We start from the raw sequence: 21,778 nt of genomic DNA, 5'->3' as shown, positions 1-21,778 counted from the left end.
TGTCAGCACAGAGCCCGACGCAGGGCTCAAACCCACGAATCGCGAGATCATGACCTGAGCCAAAGTTGGACACTTAACCGACTGAGCCACGCAGCTGCCCCACCCCTCACTGGGTTCTTGGGAGCAGGTGCAGATGGTGAGGTGGGGGGCAGGTGTCTGAGGGCTGGGGCCACTTCCCAGGCTGTTAGTTTCAGGAGTCCAGGAACTGATGGAGGCCTTTTATCCCTCTTTCTGGATGTCTGGCTCCTTCCCATTATTCAGATCTCTGTTCAGTGTCCCCACCTCAGAGACTGTCCTTTCACAAAGAGTAAAAACTGTCCTACCCAAGTCATCTATCCCTTGACCCCACTGTGTTCAAATCAGTTATTCTCTGAAACCGTATTGGTACTTGTTTCCTGGGTTAGTTTTCTCCTCTTTTCCTGGAAAGCGGGCTCCAGGGAGGCAGGGATATCGCTCTGACCCAGTGATTAAAACAATGCCTGGCACGTAGCCGGAGACTCGGGAAGTACTTGCTGAGTTAGTGAATCGACGACCGCGGACCGTGCAGGAGAGTGAAGCAGTGGGTGCTGGCCTCTGGGTGAGGATTGCCTTCCACGCCCTTCGGGGACCAGTTTAAGAAATATTTATTGTTCAGAGAATAGACAGAGCTTGAGTTTCATTCACAGATTTTAGCAACTGGGAGAGAAACCAGTGGCATCTCGCCTCTTGTTAGGGGGAACAAAATAACGGATAGGAAATCTCTGCGGATTCCATAGCATAAAGAAGGAAACCATGTCCCTCCTCCAATTCTGTCTCCTTCAGTCAGAGGGATCCTGTGCTTTGGCGGGGTGGGGTTGAGCGGGTTCCATTTACATCTTGGGATGCCTGACTGAGGAGGACACATGACTGGACGCATGTTCTTGCCCAATGGCAGGACAAGTCTCCTGCGGGCTGGGTCCCTTCCTTGTCTCCCCTCCCACGAGGCACCTGGTCACACGCTGCTGTTCTTTGGAGGACGGGGACCGGTCCCCTCTCTGGTCCAGTGACACAGACACTGAATCTAGGAGCACAGTGGCCCGGGATTTAACCCCAGTTCTGTCACCTCCTGACCGTGTGATCCGCGGCACAGTCCTTAACTCTCCTGAACTTGAGACCCCCTTGCCGGCTTGTTAGGATGACCTAAAACAATGGAAGTGAAACCACAGCATGGTGCTGACTCAGTCTACCTCTTGTCTCATTGTGCCTTTGTACGGTTGCCCGTCATTACCACAAACGTGTTGGCTCAGCTGCCATTCTGTAGGTTTTTTTTTTAATTAAAAAATTTCTTTAATGTTTAGTTTTGAGAGAGAGAGAGAGAGAGAGAGAGAGAGAGAGCAGGGGAGGGGCAGAGAGAGGGAGACACAGAATCCGAAGGAGGCTCCAGGCTCTGAGCTGTCAGCACAGAGCCTGATGTGGGGCTTGAACTCATGAACCATAAGATCATGACCTGAGCCAAAGTCAGATGCTTAACTGACTGAGCCACTCAGGTGTCCCTAAAATTTTTTTAATGTTGATTTACTTTTCTAGAATGTCACAGAGTTGGAGTCATACCGTGTGTAGCCTTTGCAGATGGGTTTCTTTCACTTTCTGATATGCATTTAGGGTCACTCCGTGTGTTTTCATGCCTTGAGAGCTCGTTTCTTTTTAGCGCCAAATAGTATTCCATTGTCTGCGCCACAGTTTACTTACCTGTTCACCTGCTGAAGGGCATCTTGAGTGATTCCAAGCTTTGACAGTGATGAATGCGGCTGCTGTAAACGTCCACGCGCAGGTTCTTGCGTGGACAGAAGTTTTCTGCTCCTTTGGGTAAATGCCAGCGAGCGTGATTGCTGGATCAGCTGGGAAGAGCTCGTTCGGTTTGTGAGAACCCCCCGAACTGTTTCCCAAGGTGACTGCGCCGTGCTGCGTCCCCAGGAGCCGTGAGTGCGCGTCCCTGTTCCTGAGCGCGCGCCCCTGTTGCTCGCCGTCCCCGACAGGTGCTGTCCATGCGCATGCTCCGGCCACGCCCAGAGGTGTGTGCTGGGATCTCGTATTTTACAGTTTTCTGACGCTGCATGACGTGGAGCTTCTTTCCGTGTGGTTACTTGCCGTCTGTGCCTCTTCTTTGGTGAAGGGCCTGGTAAGAACAGCGTCCCATTTGTTAAAATAATTTTTAACTTTATTTGAGAGAGAGAGAGAGAGCGCGCAAGTGAGGGAGGGGCAGAGAGCGAGGGAGAGGAAGAGAGACTCTTAAGCAGGCTTCATGCTTAGCTTGGAGCCTGACTCGGGGCTCAATCCCATGACCCTGGGATCATGACCTGAGCTGAAATCCAGAGTCTGACGCTTAACTAACTGGGCCACCCAGGTGTCCCCATTGACCAGTTTTTAAAATCAGGTTGTTTGGTTTCTTATTGTTGAGTTTCAAGCGTTCTTTGTATATTTTGGTAACGGTTCCTCATCAGGTGCGTCTTCTAATATTTTCACATTCTCTGTGGCTTTTCATGCTCTTGAAGTTTGTCGGCCTTGTTGTGTAGTTAAAAGTGCCCCGTACACGGTGCTCAGCATAGAAGTCCCATAAAAATACTGGATCGGAGAAGGGAGCAGAAATACAGAGGTGCCCTAGTGTGTCCACTTCCATTCCTAGGTGTAAGGGGAAGGGGCCCACGCAGCATCGGAGGTGGGAGAATTCTCTTGCTATACCCCAGAGCTGTGACCACCCCCACCCTGTCCACCTTTCTGGGGTGTCCCCAGCCCCACTTTCTCTTCCGAGCTCTAGACTCAGTTGTCTGTCTTTGGCTTCTCCACCTGGCTCCCTTCTGGTGCCTCAGACTCAGTCCAGGGGGCAGCCCCTCATGCCCACGACCCGCAGTGACCAGCTCCAGTGCTTAAACTGGGAGTCTGGGCTCCCCACCCCCAAGTTCTCCTCTCTCCCCTCTGCTCCCTGCTGGTCACCCATATCATGGCATCTGCAGTCATCCCAGGGGAGGTGGTCTGCGTCTCTTACTTGGCCCTGCACCGCCCTCCTCACCCCCCCCCCCCACCGCTCCACCTGGCACTCTGCAGGATGGATGTCCATTCCTGTGCCTGAGAGCTTCCACTGGTCCCAGGAGTTCTCCAGGCGGTCTGGCCCCTTGCTCTGGGCACCACACAAGTCCCTAGGTGGTCTTTATGAACACTCTGTCCTCAAACCTAAATACCTGCCTCTCCACAAACCCTTACCTTCTCCTTTAGCCTTCATTCCCGCCTGCAAAATACTGCCCCCCTTGCTTATCCCACGAGTGGTCCTCGAAGGGAGACCATCCATTCCTGGTGCAGGCAACCCTTGTCCTCCTGGCTACTCCCCTCTCACCTTCCCAGGCTCAGCTCAGACATCACCTCCTCCAGGAAGCCTCCGCTGACCTCCCGGGCCTGAGGTCAGTGCTTGTCCTTCCTTCTACCAGAGCTCTGACCGCAGGGAAATGTAAGCGTCTTCTCGTTTGTCTGTCTCCACCATTAGGCTGCAGTCCGTGCACAGAGTGTCCTATCCCACGGGCCTGGCACTTAGTAAGTGCTAACATTAGCTCAGACTGAGAATCTCCCCTCAACATTGACTGTGGCAATGTTGGCCGACATTTCGCTTTATAAAAGATTATCACACCCATCGCCTCATCTCCTCTACAGATCCACGAAGGAGGGGATATCGTTCCCATCTTATAGGTGAGGAGACAAAGGATTGGAAAATCACAAAAATAGCGTGCCTTAAGCACTCACTGTGGTCAGGTATGGTTCTAAGCTTTTTACATGGAGTGACTCAGTTAATGCTTCCTGTCACTTGGGTATACCGATCTTATATGAAAGGGCTGAGGTCCAGAGAGGTTAAGTGACGCCCTTGGTTTGCACAGCTAGGAAGAATTCTGGTCAAGAAGCTTCATCATCATGCTTGCTGCCCCGGGAGAAGCCAGTGCCCCTGACGGTTCCCGGCAGACGAGAGGTACTCTGTACGGATTTGTTGACTGAGGAGGACTCCCTCTGGGTCACACAGAGCCAAGTTTGAATCTAAGATGCAGGCTTTCCAGTGCTCCCCTGGCTTCCCCATTTGGGCTCTCGAGCAGCCTTGCAGAGAGCAAGCCGTCCGGCTCCCTCTTCCCCACAGCCCTGCAGAAGGGCCCTGGGACCTCAGAGCTCAGTGGTTGGGCTCCTCGTGCCATGCTTCTGTGTCTCCACCGGATTCCTGCCCAGAGCATCGCCTGTCACCCTGGCAACATGTCAGCAGTGCCCCCGTCCACCCGGCCCCTCCCCCGCAGCAGGCAGCTGCCAGACCCTCTGTGCAGACCCAGTGTGCTCTCTGCCAGGGCTGCCCTCCAATGCACCAAATCTCATTTTCTCCCTTTAAATTGTGTTCTGCTCAGTGTCTCCCCCTCCTATCCCCCCCCCGGGAGCTGAATAGGGAACACTGGTTACTATGGCAATCAGCTGGCTTGTGGCAAGAACTCGGCTCAGCAAATTAATTGCTGGACTTTTGGAGGCTAATGGCCGAGCTCTGCCTCCCAGGGACAGGGTGTGGCCTACATCATGCCAGCTGGGCAGCTGGGCCCTGGAGAGAACTCAGAGACTGGAGAGAGAGAGAGGGAGAGAGAGAGAGAGATGGAATCATGGCACCCGTGCTTTCTGGGACTGCCACCTGAGGTTGGCTGGGGAAGGCAAGGAGATGGGCTCCCCCAAACCCCAGCTTTTCTGCATACTTGGTCTGTGCTGGCACCTTCCCGGAAAACATTTTGCAGAACCCTCACAGCACCCCGCTGACGTAGAGATCGCCCCCATTTTATGAGGATAAAACGGTCATTCATATGGCTAAGGAGGAAAGCCGGGACTCCATACCAGAATCTGCCCGCCTCAAGGGGTATTTTGCCATGAACATTGCAAGTATTCCTGGGCAGAAGGCCATCGTGTCCTCTACAATCTCTTCCAGAGGAAAGAAGCATAGGGAACATTTCCTAGCTCAACCCCTGAAGCCAATATCACTGCAATCCCAAAACCAGGCAAAGACATTCCAAGAAAAGAAAAAGACAGACCAATATCTCTCATGAACAGAGATGCAAAAGGCCCTAACAAAACATTAGCCGATTGAATATGAACATATCTACAAGAAGAGGTATACAGTCTAGCCAAGTGGGCTTTATCAGGTCTCTGAGGCTGGGTCAGCATTTGAAAATCAGTTAGTAGTCTGATTTAGCCAAATTCTCTTCCCTCTGGTTATTATCAGCTTTCTTCCCTGCTTTTGCCCTTTATGTCCTTCTCTTCTTTTTTTTTCAATTTTTTAAAAACTTTCGTTCATTTTTGAGAGACGGAACAGAGTGTGAGCAGGGGAGGGGCAGAGATAGAGGGAGACGCAGAATCCGAAGCAGGCTCCAGGCTCTGAGCAGTCAGCACAGAGCCTGATTCAGGGCTTGAACTCACTGACCGCGAGATCATGACCTAAAGTCGGGTGCTCAACCAACTGAGCCGCCCAGACGCCCTGTCCTTCTTTTCTTTCCTGTAAGCTGGGTGATCAGAATTTGGTTTCATTGACTGTATCCTTTGCTTGTTTGCCCACGCCGTGTCTTTACTTAAGTAGTTAAGTGTTTCTCCAGCCAGGTTCTAACAGCCCGAGCTATTTGGAGCCTGGCCTCTGGACAGATTGCCCTGGGACCGCATCCCGGCCCTGAGCGGTGGAGTCACAGGCAGGTGGCTAAGCCCTGGGTGCTGTTTCTCACACAGCACACTGAAGCTCCTGATACCTGCTGTTTGGATACTCTGGGCTCTTAACCTGTGAGGCCCTCACCTGGTGTGGTACTTGTTACGGTTCCAGCAGGAGAGGGCATGTTCGGTGTCCTTCCGGCCTGAGGCCAGTCCAGCTGTCATGACTGGCCGTGTGCATCTAGCGAAGTTGTCTGGGCCGCCGCGGGCACCTGCCAGGTTCATCGCTGGGAGGTGGGGGAGCAGGGCGGCTTGCGAGTTTGCCGAGACCTCAGGGAGGGTGTTGGCAAAGGCATTGCATTTCCAGGGCACACAGTCGGCAGGCTCTCCCCGGCCCTTTGTCGAGAGGGAAACACCCAGACTGGGGATTCTCAGCCCAACCAGTGCTCACTGGGCCCCACATGGGGCAAAATAGCCGGCCTTTGAGACGGACGGTGGGGACACATGCCCCCCACCCCACCGGGGAGCTTACAGACAAGCGGTGATTGTCTCTGAGTGCCTTGGGTGGCCTTTCACACACACGCGTGCATGCACACACACACACACACACACCTGCTCTTTGGCAGTGGGGTGTGCCCTGGGTATGTCCCCTGTTCTCAGCCTCAGCTTGCTCTCCTGTAAAGGGGGATGTCGACACCCGCCCCTTGGGGTCATTGTAAGGATGGAGAGGCACCGTGTGGACAGCTCAGAGGATCTCAAGCGGTGACAGGCTCGGCCCAGCTGCAGGGACCCTGTTTGGCGGGTGGCCTCAAGGAGCAGGTCTGGGCTGCGTTGAAGTCCCAACTCTGGCTCATGTCAGCCGTGTGGACTTGAGAGCGGTCGAGGCATCAGGCATCAGGCCAAGGGCTTTGCATGCAGTCGTATTATTCAGTTCCTACGACAGTCCCTCGCAACAACCCGCTGTGGGGTAGGGTGTGTTATTATCTGGGTTTCGTATGTGGCCTTCGTCATGCTGAAGAAGGTTCCCTATTGTCTTAGAGTGTTGAGTGTGTTTATCGTTAAAGGCAGTTAGATGTTGTCAGGTGTTTCTGTATTGGTTGGGACACCGTGTGTCCTTTGCTCTCCTAGCGAGGGCATCACATGGGTTGGCATGTGCGTGTTGAACCAGCCTTGCATTCCTGAGCTGAATCCCACGTGGTGGCGGTGTATAACCCTTTCAGTGTGCTACTGAGTTCAGTTTTCTAGTCTTCCATTAAGTACGTTTGCATCTTGTTCATAGGAGACATTGGCCTCTTGTTTTCTCTTTATTTGTGTGTGTATTTGGGAAGTTATGTGACCAAGATTCCTCTAGAAACTTGGAGACTATGACTTGGAGGAAGAAGCCTGGTTTCCACAATGAGGGAAATTATCAAATTTCTTGAGTCCTGGAAAAACACTGGACACTATGGCTCTTACCAATTTATCTCCTCCGTCCACATTCTTACTTATTTCATTTTAAAAAATGATGGCTCAGTAATTGGTGGTGATATTTGGACTTTATGTATCCACAGAGGTCATGGAAAGAGAGTGGGCTCCGTGCCCAGAAGGCGCTGGGGTTCCAGTCCCGGTCCATCCTCTGGTGACCCGGGGACAGACTGGTATCTTCTCCGTCTCAGTCCCCTCCTTTGGCACGTGGGGACGATGATTCCTGCCTTGAAGGGTCACAGGAGTCCGCTCAACAATCAGAAAGTACCTGGCACACGACAGATAATCAATGGCAGCCATTCAGTCACTTTCATGGCTTTTTGAAATGTCCGTGTTCTTCAAATGAATGGCTCCTGGCCACCCGAGATGATGAGATGACGTGACCACGTGGCTCACTACTGAATCTAATATTTATTTGTCAAATGTCCACTGTGTGCTGGGAACTGTTCTAGGTTCTGGGCAACAGGAAGAACAAGGACGAGTCCGTGCGTTCATATAGCTTTGAAGGATGAGAAGGGTGGGCCACCCGCGGGACTTGCCCTGACTCTGTGTCTCTTCTTCCCCTGGACCCTCAGGTCCTGACCCTTGGCCTCTGCCCCTTCATATACGATTTTGGGAAAGTGTCTTTCTTCTTGCTCCCGTGGCCACCTCCTGAGTATCGTACTTTTGGGGTATTGTCATTTGGGCTGTTTTATGCCCTGTGCACTTGCGAGGTGGCCTTTAGTGCCCTGGCAAGACGAGGGCAGTTTGCCCTGAGGGTGGCAGGGACCAGCATGGGAATTCAGGTACCTGTCCTGAGAAGGGTCCACATACCTGTCCGTGTGGCCAGGGACGTCTCCATGTGCCCTGCCTTCTCTCTCCTCTGGGACTTTGCACATGCTGTTCCCTCTGCCTGAAATCATCAACGGCCTCTTGTCTGTTGGAGTCCTATTCCGTTTTCCAAAATTGGCTTGTGTGTCACTCATCCAGGAGTCCTGGCCTACCCCTGAAATAACCATGTGACAGCACCCCCTACCCCTTGCCGGTGCTCCTGTCACCCCCTGAACATCCCTGTGCTGGTGTTTCTTATCCTGTCTTGCCCTGGCCCACGTGTCACCTGTCTCCCAGGTGTCATTGCCCTTGGGGGGGAGGTGGGTCAGAGCCCTTCACCTGCCTGCCCTCAGCACCTGGCACAGGAGGGCAACTGACAAATAGCTCAGAATCCTATTAGCTGTTTTCCCTTTCCTGTCTCATGGCTTAAACAGTGACAAATACTTTTGGAAGCGGATATCCACATGAAAATAAGATACGCAGGAGAAATACACTTAGCTAGTGAATGTCATACAGCAAAGAAATGCATCAAAAGTAAGAAAAATAAAAACCCAAACAAGGTCTCTCCTAGTGAGTTGGCAACGACTGAGGGGATGGTAACGTCCGTGCCGCCAGGGATGCGGTGAGGGGCTCCGTCATATGCTCCCGCTTGGCGGGAGCCGGTACAGCCTCTCCAGAGAGAAGCTTGGTCATTGCTTTGAGGGTCCTTTCAAGATATGTCACGGAGGGCCCTAAGGAAATAATTACATGCGGGCAGAGGCTTAGGTACAAAGATGTCCTCCGGTAACATATCAGACAAATGAAACTGCCTGTCCCACGTCCCGACGTGGAGGTTGCGATCAGAACGTGGTGCCGGTGCCCAGGCATGGTCCCGCGGGGACGGCAGGTCCTCGGGGCGCATTTGCTGGTGGCCGGAAGCAGGGAGGGTTGGGTGACCCCCACGGGGCAAGCGTCCTGGGCTCGCTCGCGCGAGGGCCACGCCGTTGGCTGCGAGAGAGGTCGGCGGGGGCGCGGAGTTCCTCCCACACGGGCCGGGGCCCTTCTCTAAAGGTGTTGTCTTGTCCACACAGGGTATGCTCCCGTAGAGCCTGGTGCCGCCTCCTCCTGGCCGAGAGATGCGTGTTCCCACGCGCGGGAGAGCCGTGGCCTGCCTCCTGTGGCTGCTGTTGCTGTGGAGCGGGGACGGCGGCTGTCGGGCCCAGAGGGCAGGTGGGGACGCCATAGAATGTGCCAGACGGGGCACCGAGCAGCTGCTGTGCGTGCCCGTGCGTGGGGGTGGGGGTGCGAGAGAGTGAATGAGCGTGCAAGAGCCTGAGGCGGTGTGTTTGTGTGAAGATTGTGAATGTGAGTACATGTGCACGCGTGGATGAGTGTGCAAGGGTCTGGCTGAATGTGGTTGTGCGGGTGCGAGTTTGTGTCTAAACGAGCGTGTGCAAATGAGTGTGCATGTGCAAGAGTCTGAGGTGCGTTTGTGTGTACAAAAGTGTGTGAAATAACCTGAGCGTGTGTTTGTGTGAGCCTGGGTGAGTGTGCGAGTACATGTGTGAGGGTGGGTTGAGTGTGCAAACGTGTGGGTGTGAGTCTAGGTGTGTGTGTTTGAGTGTGTGTGAGCATGTGGGTGTGTGAGTGTGTGTGCAAGTGTGTGAGAGCATGTGGGTGAGTGTGGGGGAGGGTGTGGGAGAAGAATGAGCTCTGAACACACGTCCCGAGTGGGCCGTGGGGTGTGCAGAGAACCCGCAGGGCCTTGGGGACGGAGGGCAGGGGTAGGACGGTGTCGTGTTGTCCTGCTCTGGGAGGGATTTGGGGACACACTCCGGGGGACATGGACACGCTGGGGTCCAGCCAGAAGAGGCGGCCAGGACCGCAAGGGCAACGAGACTCTGGAGGAGAGGGGGGAGAGGGGAGTGGGAAGTTCACTGCGGAAGAGGCGGCCGGGGGCAGGAGGGGTGAGGTGTGGCGGTGGTTGGTCCACGCGCTTGAGGGCCTCCTGGGGAGGGTGCCATCAGCATGGAGGCGTGAAGGAGGGATCAGGAACACGAGCTGGGTATCAGAGCGCCGAGCACAGAGCCTGCTCTCTGGGGTCCTCGAGCAGGGAGGTCACCGGGCTCTAAAACACAGCCCCATTTTGCAGATGAGGAACTGAGGCACAGACAGGCCCGAAGCCCCCAGCAGGGGAGGAGTGGGAACACAGGCGGGTGCCCGCCTGAGCCACGCCAGGTTTCTGAGCCTGCCAAGGAAACACACCCAGACAAAAACCCCAGGGCTTATGTTTCGGTGTTGTTTTCCCCAACTCTCCTCATGTATTTCTCTGCCCAGCTCAGCTAGCTGGGAAGACAGCAATGACCATGGACGTCCCAGTCTTCATTGGAGGAGTGTGGGGCTCTGCGTCCACTGAGACGGTCCTGAGAGCACAGTGACATACGGGATTATTAAAACAGAAGTGCGGGGCGGGGGGGCAGCAACCATCTCTCCCAAGCCCTCATTTTGTAGAGTCGAACACGTGGGGCCAGAGGGGGGCGGTCACCTGCAGGGCTCACACACACAGCCCTTACCTGTGGCAGAGGTGAGGGCACCGGTCCCGGGGTCAGGGCCCTTCCTGAGACACACACTTAATTCTCACGTGCACATGATGCAGTCCCTTCCCTGACCTGTTCCCCCCCGCCCCCCGAGAGAATGTACTCAGAGCTCCAAAGGGCCCCTGGGTGAGACCTCAGGAACAAGAAACCTTCTGCACCCTTAAAACAAATGTGCTCAAGGATTTCAGCCCACAGGCTGGGTCCTGCTTGGTCCACGGCAGCAATTACCCTGCCCGGGCTAGCACACTATTGTCCCAAAGACAAAAAGATGACCTTTTGTGTCAAGGAGAAAAACTCCCCGGGAATTATCTCTTGAGTCCACACATCTGGGCAAGCACTCCAGAAGCTCTAATCCTGTTAGGGAGCCAGCCGGTGAAGGTGGGGGGATTTACCTCTGCTCCAGGCAGCACAATGCAGCATGGGTTTAAAAGGTAGATGTGGAAAATTCAACAGTGGCCCTGGCTTAGGTGCTTAGGTGGGAATAGGGATAAGGAAGTATCTGTGTGTGTGTGTGTGTGTGTGTGTGTGTGTGTGTGTGTGTGTAATACATGCAGAGTTCTTGTTTTTCTGTTTTTTGAACTTAAAAAAATTTTTTTTTAATGTTTATTTACTTTGGAGAGAGAGAGAGGGAGAGAAAACGCAAGGGGGGGGGGAGGGGCAGAGAGAGAGGGAGACACAGAATCTGAAACAGGCTCCAGGCTCCGAGCTGTCAGCACAGAGCCTGACGTGGGGCTCAGACCCACGAACCATGAGATCATGACCTGAGCTGAAGTCGGAGGCTCAACCGACTAAGCCCCCAGGTACCCCTGAGTGCGGTATATTTTACGTGGTCTATAATGCTGGCATGCTGTGAACTGTTCAAACATCCAACGAGAGTGCTGGCTAAATAAATTACGTGCACCTGTGCAGTGGAATCCCTGCAGCCGTGGAAACCGGCCGCATCACCCTGGAGATGGGTTTCTAGCACATCGCAGGAGGTGCGGAAAACAGCCACGTATGAGTGTGTCCCACGTGCACTAGGAACTATGCAGAGACACAAACCAACAGGTATACACGCTGCGGGTTGGCAGTGCTGACTCTCCGTAGCTGGAAACATAAGCATTGAAAACATTTTTGATTGCGTTTTCTGCAATCCTGCATTATTTGTAGTAGGTTTAAACAAACAAACAAACGATGCAGTCACTGCATAACCAAAACCAAAACTATTTAGGAAATCGGTACAATGGTGTTCCCTGAACGTTGACCCCTTTTATGCAAGGGGTCACACGTTGGCAGCTGAACCTCACAGCAAACTTGGGGACGCTCATCACCATGAGAAGTTAAGGAACCGAGGTTTTGCAGCTTTAAGGCAGCCAGACCAGGGCCCCCGGGAGTGCCCCCCCCCCCAACCCTTCCAGGCCCAAGGGCATGACCTCTCCCAGTGCATTTGGGCCAGGTCGCCCTTCCTCTCCCCCTGCAGGCTGCAAGACCGTGCACTACGACCTGGTCTTCCTCTTGGACACCTCCTCCAGCGTGGGCAAGGAGGACTTTGAGAAGGTGCGGCAGTGGGTGGCCAACCTGGTGGACACCTTCGAGGTGGGTCCCGAGCGCACCCGCGTGGGCGTGGTGCGCTACAGCGACCAGCCGGCCACGGCCTTCGAGCTGGGCCTCTTTGGCTCGCGGGAGGAGGTCAAGGCGGCGGCGCGGCACCTGGCCTACCACGGCGGCAACACCAACACGGGCGACGCGCTGCGCTTCATCACGCGCCACAGCTTCTCGCCGCAGGCCGGCGGCCGCCCCGGGGACCGCGCCTTCAAGCAGGTGGCCATCCTCCTGACCGACGGCCGCAGCCAGGACCTGGTGATGGACGCCGCGGCCGCCGCCCACCGCGCGGGCATCCGCATCTTCGCCGTGGGCGTCGGGGCGGCGCTCAAGGAGGAGCTGGAGGAGATCGCCTCGGAGCCCAAGTCCGCACACGTCTTCCACGTGTCCGACTTCAACGCCATCGACAAGATCCGCGGCAAGCTGAGGCGCCGCCTGTGCGAAAGTGAGTGGGTGCGGGGCGCGGGGGGCGGCGGTGCTGAACTGCTCAGCGGGGAGGGGTGGGGGGCAGGGGACAGGGGCCGAAGGCAGGGGACGGGGTAGGGGCCGATAGCAGGAGCAGGGGACAGGGGCTGGCGGTGGAGGCAGGGGCGCGTGTCGGGGCAGGGGCTGATGGCAGGCGCAGGCCGCAGTCCACCTGCCAGGGCTCAGTGACCAGGGAAAACCAGTTCGGCGCTGGAGGCGGGGCCCACACCCTGGCTCCTCCTCAGGCTCCGCCTCCAGGTCGCGGGGTGGATGGAAATTAAAATGGGGCTGGGTCCTCAGCCCCACCCACCCTGAGAGACTTAGAGATGGTTAAATGCAAGGCAGTGGGATCTGCATTTCTGTGGTGGGAACATATCTGCTACCTCCATGGCTGTTGAGGTCAGAGCCCTACACACAAAGCCCTCCCCCTAAGGCACATGGCAGGTGAAATATATGGGGCCCTCTCCTCTCCCCAGGGATTGCCTTGAGAGGTGGGCCAAGAAAATGGGCACAAGGCAGGTTCCTGTGACCCCCAGCCAGCCACTTACATGGTTGGGCACTGCTTGTCTCAGAGGCCAAGTGCTGTTGACCTGGTGCCCTGAGATAACCCGAGGTTGTCTGGAATCTGTTGACTGTGGCTAGGGATGGGGGATGGGGGAGGTTGGGCAGCAGGCAGGGATCTGACCCTGAAGGCTGACCTCCAACATCCTTGTTGGATCATTCCCAGGACAGCCTCCCCCAAAAGACAGGAAGGGAGAAGTGGGTTTTCCGTGCACTGGCCTGTGTCCAGCTTCTGTTCTGCCTGCTGCATTGGGGTGATATTTGTCCTTCCTGGGTCATGACCGGTGTTTGGTACCCACCCCCCCCCTCCCCCAGCCTCCAAGACCAGCAGGTAGGGGCTGGGAGCAGAGTCCCAGCCTCTGTTTTGCTGACTGCTTCCGGGGACTGAGAACGCCACCCCTTGTTGGGGACAGGGAAGCCTTGGGGTTGGGGCCAGCGGTGGGAGCAGCTGGCCATGACTTGGGAGAGCCGTGAGGGCCTGCTCCCAGGAAGGGGCCTGGCCTGCAGCCCTGTGAGAAAACAGCTAAGCTGTGTCTGAAACAGAACGCCCTCGGGCCCTTTACCTTTCTGTGACTCTTTCCTCTGTTGGCCCCGCTCTACTTAATCTCCACTCACTTATTCGTAGATACGTGTTGGAGATCTAGTGTGTGTGGGTCCTTGTGCTGATTTCTGGGCCTGTAGACAAAGAGAAGACAAAGCCCCTGCCCTTGGAGTGTTCATAGTCTAGATGGCAAAAAAGACGCATAAAAAGGGATTTAATACAGTGGGGGTGACCTTAATAAACGTGCCACAGAATCTCAGGGGGTCCTACCGTGTTTGTGCTCGGTGATGACCCTGAGAATGAGGGAGGACTTCCTGGAGGAGGTGACGCTTAGACCATTTAGCAGGACATGCCTGAGCTGTAGGATGAGGGACTGAGGGGTGGTATGATGCAGTCTGTGAACAGTCATGGACCTGTATTGCCGTGGTAAAGGAGGGAACTCGGGTTGGTGGTTTTGTATGATTGTCCGACTCTCAGTAAAGGAGGGCCTTGTGTGCTCAGATGAATTGTGGAAGGGTTTTGTGCAGGGGTGTGACACAGTCAGATAGGAGACCCTTTGTAGGACTGCTGGAGAAATTCAGGGACAAACGGTGCTGGGGATAGATGGAGCACGAGGACTATACCCATTCCACAGATGAGGAGATTGATGCCCTGAGTGCCAAGTGAAGGAAACCTATGCAGTAGTGTAGAAGGCATTGGCCATGGACTTTCCCTTGACCCGCATTGCAACCATGCACATCATGGCGATCTTTACACAGCATGCAGCCTGCTAGGCTCCCGGAAGGGGCAGCTGCTAGGCCTGTAGCAGGAGCCAGTCAGGATGGGAAAGAGCAGGGAGGCAGGAGAGGCAGTGTGGTAGGGCCAGGGCTCAGGACTGACCTCTGAGCTGACGAGAGTCAGGCCCAGTCGGGAGGCCGAAGTCCCACGTGGTGGCTCATGGGTGCTCCTCTAGACCCTGCCCACTGGCATTGTGTCTTCCTGCTGGCCTCGGTCCAGACTGGTTCTCGAGTTGGGCCAAGCAGAATGTAGATTCTGAAGAACTTCCATGCCTGGGGGTTGGTTCTAGGAATGGCGAGGACAGCCCCAGAGAGGCCAAGTCACTGAGCTGTGCTCCCCAGTTAAAGCAGGGCTGGGGAGGGAATCCGGGGCTTCAGCCCCCACGCGCTGGCCACCCCCCACCAGGCCCCGGGACTCAGGTTGCGCCATCGCTGACCTCGGTTCTGAGTCGAGGACAGCGTTCCGCTCACAGGCAGTAGAGGACCCCACTCTAATGGGCTTGGGGAATAAAGTAGATTGACCTCACACACGACAGAAGGGCCAGCGGTCAGGCGGGCTTGAGTGATGAGCCCAGGCCTCGCTCAGCTCCTGCCGTTTCTAGGTTCTTTCTTGGCCTAACCCCGTCCTTGGCAGCCTTTTGTATGTGGGTCCTGGCACGGATGGCTCACTGAAGAGGGGTGGGGTCGGTGAGGGATACTGAGGCCCTGAGAATGGGCAGCGAGGGAAGCTGGCTGATGGCAAGGGCGGAGGTGTGTCCAGACCCCCGTGGGGAGAGGAGGCCATGGAACAGGAGCCGAAGTCCCCTCAGGCAAGGCACCTGATGCCTCAGCTATGGCCTAGAGGGAGCAGGAAGGAAGCCCCCACCCGCCCTCTGTCCCTCACCTCGTCTCCCCTCCTCCCCTGGCCTGAGCCTGTCTGACAGCAGCCAACAAGGGGCCCAGGTGATGGTGACATAGTAGGGAAGGAGGGGAGAAGAGGTGTGTGGGGGGGCACGTGGGGCTACCTGTGGAGAATCTTAGGGCCATGTGAGACTCCAGCCCCAGGACAGACAAGACTGGGGCCCAGGGTGCCTGGATTTGGTCTGACAGAGAAGTGTGGGCCTGAGACTCTCCCCAGACCAAAACTGTAGCTCCAGAGTGGAAGGAGGCTGACTGGGGCCTAAACTACATGACCCTGTCCTAGTTTCCATCCCCACCCCCCTCAAGGGAGGATGTGTGACTCATGCGGGGAAACCGGGGCCCTGTGACCAAGAGAAGTGGACACTGATGCTGGCCAGCCGGGGACACCACATATTCCCCATGACAACGCTCAGAAAACTCACAGTGGCCGGGGTCCTCCAAATGCCTGAACAGACAAAAGATTTAAGTTATGCTCAGCTGTCTGGAGGGAATCTGCTTTTGTAAATACAGATGTAAGCTGACTAGGGCCTGGTCTATTCTGGTGATGAATGAAACAAAATCCCCTTACAATTGCTTCAGTTAGAAACAAAGCAAAATAAAATAAGATAGCTAACAGGAAGATACCGAACCGCATCGAGTAAGATTAAATCCAGGAGCATCACAAAATCCAAATGACCAGAAGTCCCTGGGCACAGAGGAGTTGCCTTTGGGTGACTTTGGAACTCAAATAGGAGCTGTTCTGAATAGGGGCTTTGCACTGATGATCTGGAAATTTGCAGACTAACGGCGTGGGGTTTTTGGTGTAGTGATCATTCAGTTGGATCCGACCTACTCATTCATTCATTCGGCAACCACACGCTGAGTGATTCCTCCTTTGGGGGACATGCCAAGGGCCAGGATGCGGTGATGGATCGGACATTCTTTTTTGTCCTTGGGGACCTTTTGTCTCCTTGAGACGGCAGGAAAGTGGCGGCTAATTACACGATGGAGTGTGGACACTGTTACCACGTGCAATTTCACGTGTCTGGTAGTTTATCTGCCCGGGGTCTGTCTTCACACACAAGAATAAGCTTGACGAGGGCAAACTCTGTTCCTTGTGGTTTCCGAGTGCCCGGAACAGAGCCCGGGAAGTGGAAGGAGCCGCCTAGACCTAAGGGTGGAGACTGGCGGTTAGTTCTGTGTTTGCTGTTGTGATATGCATGTTAGAAGTACTGCCCTCTTCCAAATGCAAAGAATAAGAATATTCGGCAAACCCGATATCATTCCCAAAAAGAACTGAAATATTGAACTCACCCGTATTTTGGTGAGCGGAGACAAACGGTTAGATTTTGAAGGCTGATGAAGGTCTGGAAAAGGCGGGCTGGCTGGGATGGGCTAAATCATGCCAACGATGCCACCCGGCTTCGTCGAGTGGGACAGACTCAACGCCACCGGATGTGAATGAATGGAGCCAGGGTATCTGTTGTTCCCTGAGCACCAGACGCTGATGCTGCTGCTGTTGATGGACTGAGGTCCAACTGCATCCAGAACCCATTTTCCCTCCAGCTTGGCCACAGATGGGAGGCAGGGTGGCTCTGAGGGACAGCAGGCTCCCCGGGGCTGCCCTTCAGAGGGGAAGATGAACCTTAGGTCGTGCACATGGGGTGAGGGGCCAGTGTCTGCAGCCCTAAGGCAGCACAGGTTGGGGTCTGTGAGCCGTGGCTGGTCTGGTCTGGAAGCGCAGCTGAGAGGGACCAGGTGAGCCGAGGAGGGGGCAGTGTGGGAACAGGAGGGGACCTGAGATGGACAGAACATCTCTGGGGTGGTGGTTGCAGAAGCTTCTCTGTCCCAAGTGTCCCTGGCCACCTATGGACCTGACCTGTTTTTCTCAGGATCTCGAGATGCCTTTGTTCAACACTCTGCTAAGAACTGCATTCGAATTCCAGCCTGCTATCCTGCCACCTAGGTCACGGCTGCAAATAGGATACTTCGCGCTGCTAATTTATTTGTTCTAATGTGTTTACGACTTAACCCTGTGCTCACATCCACCGTCAGAGTTCACGTGTGCCACACACACCCAGTGCTGGCTTGCACTGTGACTGCCCCTGAGTGTCCGTGATGACTAGGTCAGAGTCACTCCCCAGGGTGGCCCGGCAGGCAAGGAGGAGATCTGGGAGTTTACCCCCAGTTCTGTCTGACCCAGGTCCCGAGTCCTTTCCAGGAAGTTGTGGTGTTCAGGGAGCATCTTTAAATCGCCATGTCATTAATGTCTCCCCAAATTCCCAGCACAGATCTCCTGGCTCTCCCTATGCTGTGGGCAGCACTGAGGCACAGGGGCCTGCATGGCTTGCCAGGGGGTCACAGGGAGATGTGACCATGTCCACCGCCATGAGTCAGGCCTGCCAGGCCGCCCCTCTGTGATCCTTTGGATTTCTGATGCTGAACGGTGCTGGTTCCTGCTGCAGGCCTGGCTCACATGGGGACCAGCGGCTGTTTGCTGAGCAAATGAGTAAAGCTAACAGTATGTGGCTCACTGTCCCCCCCCCGGCCTTGGGCTCATGCAGGGAGGTGCCTCCGTGTCGTGGCATCCGCTCCTGCCTCTGCGGCCTGACCGGGTTCCCAGGGGACTCAATCTCAGCCTGGCTTCCTGCAGTGTGTAGGGCGGACAGGGCCCAACCCCAGAGCACTGGCTGTAATTAAGAGCTTTCTCCACCCCGGGCTCTGTCGTGGCCACAAAACAACCTTTATATAGCTTATCGGGTGGCGTGAGTGAGCCTGTGGAATGCCAGCTGGCCACAGCTGGACCCTCCTCCTCCTTCTATTTTGGGGACACTCGGTGGTGGTCCTCTCTCCCCTCTCCCACGAGCAGGAGCCTCTTTCCTGGGTACTGTCTCTTAGCTCCCAGCCTGAGACCCTAGTGTGGGTTTCCCATGTTTCTGTGGTACATTGTCATAGGACACGTGGTCACCCTGTCTCTGTCTGTCTCTTGTTGGTGTGTTTGTGCTTAGCTGTGTTGCTGTTCCAATGAGAGTCCAGACTCCTGGATATTATAGTTACCAATATGGTGGGAGGGGAGAGGCGGGGAGAGAGAGGGAGACTGACTTGTTTTGTGTGGCAGGGAGATTAATTTTATTGTTCCCCTGTGACTCTCACTGGAAAAATGTTGGCATCTGTACCCCAGCTCTACATTTAATCAGTGGGTGCCCCTGCTTTCGTTCCGTCCCCCCGAGCCCGGCTCCCTGTGTGCAGGATGAGTGCCTCCTTACGCACTCCTTTGTCATGATGGGGCACAGGTTAGCCCCGCTGTGGGCACTGTGGCCATCGAAGGCTCACCTTGCTCTGTACTGTGCTCATCAACAGGCCATCGCCTTGTAAGTGAGTTATTAGGTTCACTTGATAATTTGTTTTGTCCTTTTTTCTTTTTGTGGTGCATTTTCAGTAAACAACACAACTTAGTTACATAGTTAGGAATGGACTGGATGGACCTTTAAAGACACCACCTGACAACTGTGGATATTTTAAGGACTCTACAGTATTGGGTTATTTTTTTCCCGACACATTCTAACGGATCCCCTGTTATCTCACAGACATTGTTCTGAGGCGCAGGGTTCCTCCTTGAATAAGACACCTGTGATCCTGCATGTAGAGTGACATTCCTAGAGGGAGTCCCCTTGAGAAGAGAATTGAGTTGAGCTTGGGATGGCAAGGATCAGTCCACGCCCAAGAGCTCCAGGCAGAGGCAGCTGGGGTAGGTAGGCGTGCAGTCTGCATGCTGGAGGAGGGGGGGGGTTGTTACCCCCCACTTCAGGAGGTGGAAATTGAGGCTTCGTTTCCTGGCTTAACATTTCCAGGTGTGTGCAGTAGTAGGAGTCCAGCCACGAGTCTTCCCGTGGCCAGAAGTAGAGCCCGGAATACTCTGTCCCCTTGATGACCGGTAGTAATGCCCAAGAAAAGGGCTTTGGGTCAGCTGTTGGCATGCCTGGGTCACACATCCAGCCTGAATTTCTTTGGGCCTCGTCTCCCTCTGGACCTGAGTGTTGTAGTCCTCAAAGAAGACACGGCCTGCTGGTGGCATTGACCCCAGTGACCACTTCCTTCTGACCACACTCCTGCCTCCATCCACATCCTTCTGCCTGCCCGGAGACTGGTGGTACCATCAAGGCACACACCACACACACACACTTGCACGTGCAAACCCTATGCACACACCACATACAACACACACACCACACGTGCACACACACACCACGTGTCCACAACACAAAAACCACACAGACACGTGCACATCTATACACACACCACATACAACACACACACCACACACACACACTTGCACGCGCAAACCCTATGTACACACCACATACAACACAAACACCACACATACCACACACACACACTTGCAGCGCAAACCCTATGTACACACCACATACAACACACACACCACACATGCACACACACATCACGTGTCCACAACACAAAAACCACACAGACACGTGCACATCTATACACACACCACATACAACACAAACACCACACACACCACACACACACGCTTGCACGCGCAAACCCTATGTACACACCACATACAACACACACACCACACACACACACACACACACACACACACACACACAGACATATATTCTCCTTCCCCAACACACACACATGCACACACATCACACGTCCACAACACAAACACCATATGCACATCTATACACGCAATGCATACAACACAAACACAGAACACACACACACACACACACACATATATACACACAGACGTATATCCCCCTCCCCCAACACACACACACGGGCATCTGGGAATGTGTGTGGCCGCAAGACCCAGCTCGTCCTCTAGATGGATCTGAAGGCCCGGGAGGAATCTGTGGCAGCATCAGCTGTGGGATTGGAGCCGCCACGTGGATGTCTGTGGCTTGGCCCTTGGGACCACATCAGCCTCAAGAAGCAATTCCGGCCGGGCCCGCCCTTTACCTACGGGTCATGGGGAGTTTCTCCTGGGAAAACTTGTGATCAGGGTCACTCCCTAGAAATTGTAATCGGACTGCCTAATTCTGATGATGTGCTGGGACATTTCATAAGAAAATTATGGGAAATGATGGAAAACTGAAGCCAGCCTTCAGTTATTTTTAATTTGCACACATCCGGGAAGGCGAGTGTCCCCAGCTGTGCCCAGCCAGGGCCGTGCCTGGAAAGGGTCCCTGGGAGCTGTTCAGTGTGTGCCCCTGCCTGACTGCTGTCTCTTCCTGAAATCAAGACCCATGTGTCAAAACTGGACATTCTGCCCGTAGCCCCTTAGAGCCAGGGAGTGTGTCCCACTGTGCTGGGGAAGGGGGGAGCGTGTGCTGTCACACCCCCCACCCTCTGGACGGACCACCACTCATGTTATTTCTGGGTCCTGGCTTCTCACGATAGTGTAGTACTGTCTCCCTCGTGCTGGACTCCGCATGTGCCTGCATGTGTGTGCCCGAAGGCGGTTCCTCCAAGAGTGTGCTCAGGCAGGGCAGTTCCACTTGGCTGGAGCTGGCGCTCGTCACGCCCAGCTCTGCCTCCCCGCCCTCTGAAAAGTCAGACCAGGTACCTAGCGTCTTCCAGCCTCGTTCCGGCCGTACAGAGAGGATGCTGGCACCATTCCTACGCTGTGGAGTGTCGTGGGGGGTCTCATGGATTGGACATGGGAAGCACTGGGCACAGTGGTGGCCCTGAGCACATGCTATGCACTTTGCTTTTGCTATACACACACACGCACACACAGATACACCCACATACACACATATGCACACATGTATGTGCACACACATGCACATACATGTGTGCACACAATTAGCTGTATTCGCATACAAATACATGTGTGTACACATATACAAGTATATGCACATGTGAATGCACACAAGTATATACATGCATGCATATGCACTCACATATATGCAAACATGTATACACACATGTGCACACATATTCATATGCATATGTATATGTGCATGTGCACATATAGAAATACAAATGTATCCACACATACACGTATATACACACATGTATACATGCACAAATATACATATGCATGCATATGCACTTACATACATGCAGACATGCATGTACACATACACATGTGCACACATGCATGCAAGTATATACACATGCATGCACACATGCACATACATACGTGTACATAAATGCACATGCATGTATATGCGTACATGTGTGGAAACACACGTGTATGCACATATACACGTGTGTGTGCATGTGAAATTTGTGTATACATATATAACTTACATATAACACATACACAAATTTTATCTATGTATATGTGCACGTGTACATATACTATTTTCTGGAACGGTGATTGAGTTGATTACCTTTCACTTAGGGAGGTGTTTCTCAATCTTTCTTTTTTTTGTTGTTATGTCCCCTAAACGACTCTGTGTAAATGTTGCATTTTCCTCCCAATTGCCTCC

General features: G+C 54.3%; 1 protein-coding gene across 1 annotated transcript in view; it reads left to right on the top strand.

Moving 5' to 3' along the window:
- The window catches only part of COL22A1 (collagen type XXII alpha 1 chain), a 261,028-nt gene that overhangs the window by 12,089 nt on the left and 227,161 nt on the right, over positions 1-21,778 (top strand). Inside the window, 2 exon segments of the mRNA XM_043601842.1 lie at positions 8,997-9,135; positions 11,962-12,528. Coding sequence (XP_043457777.1) covers positions 9,042-9,135; positions 11,962-12,528 — 661 coding nt within the window. The 5' untranslated portion in view covers positions 8,997-9,041.

The sequence above is a fragment of the Prionailurus bengalensis genome, chromosome F2 (genome assembly GCF_016509475.1).
Source record: "Prionailurus bengalensis isolate Pbe53 chromosome F2, Fcat_Pben_1.1_paternal_pri, whole genome shotgun sequence".
NCBI lineage: Eukaryota > Metazoa > Chordata > Mammalia > Carnivora > Felidae > Prionailurus > Prionailurus bengalensis.
The sequence above is the reverse complement of the archived record's forward strand: the minus strand, read 5'-3'. Positions and strand labels throughout refer to the sequence as shown.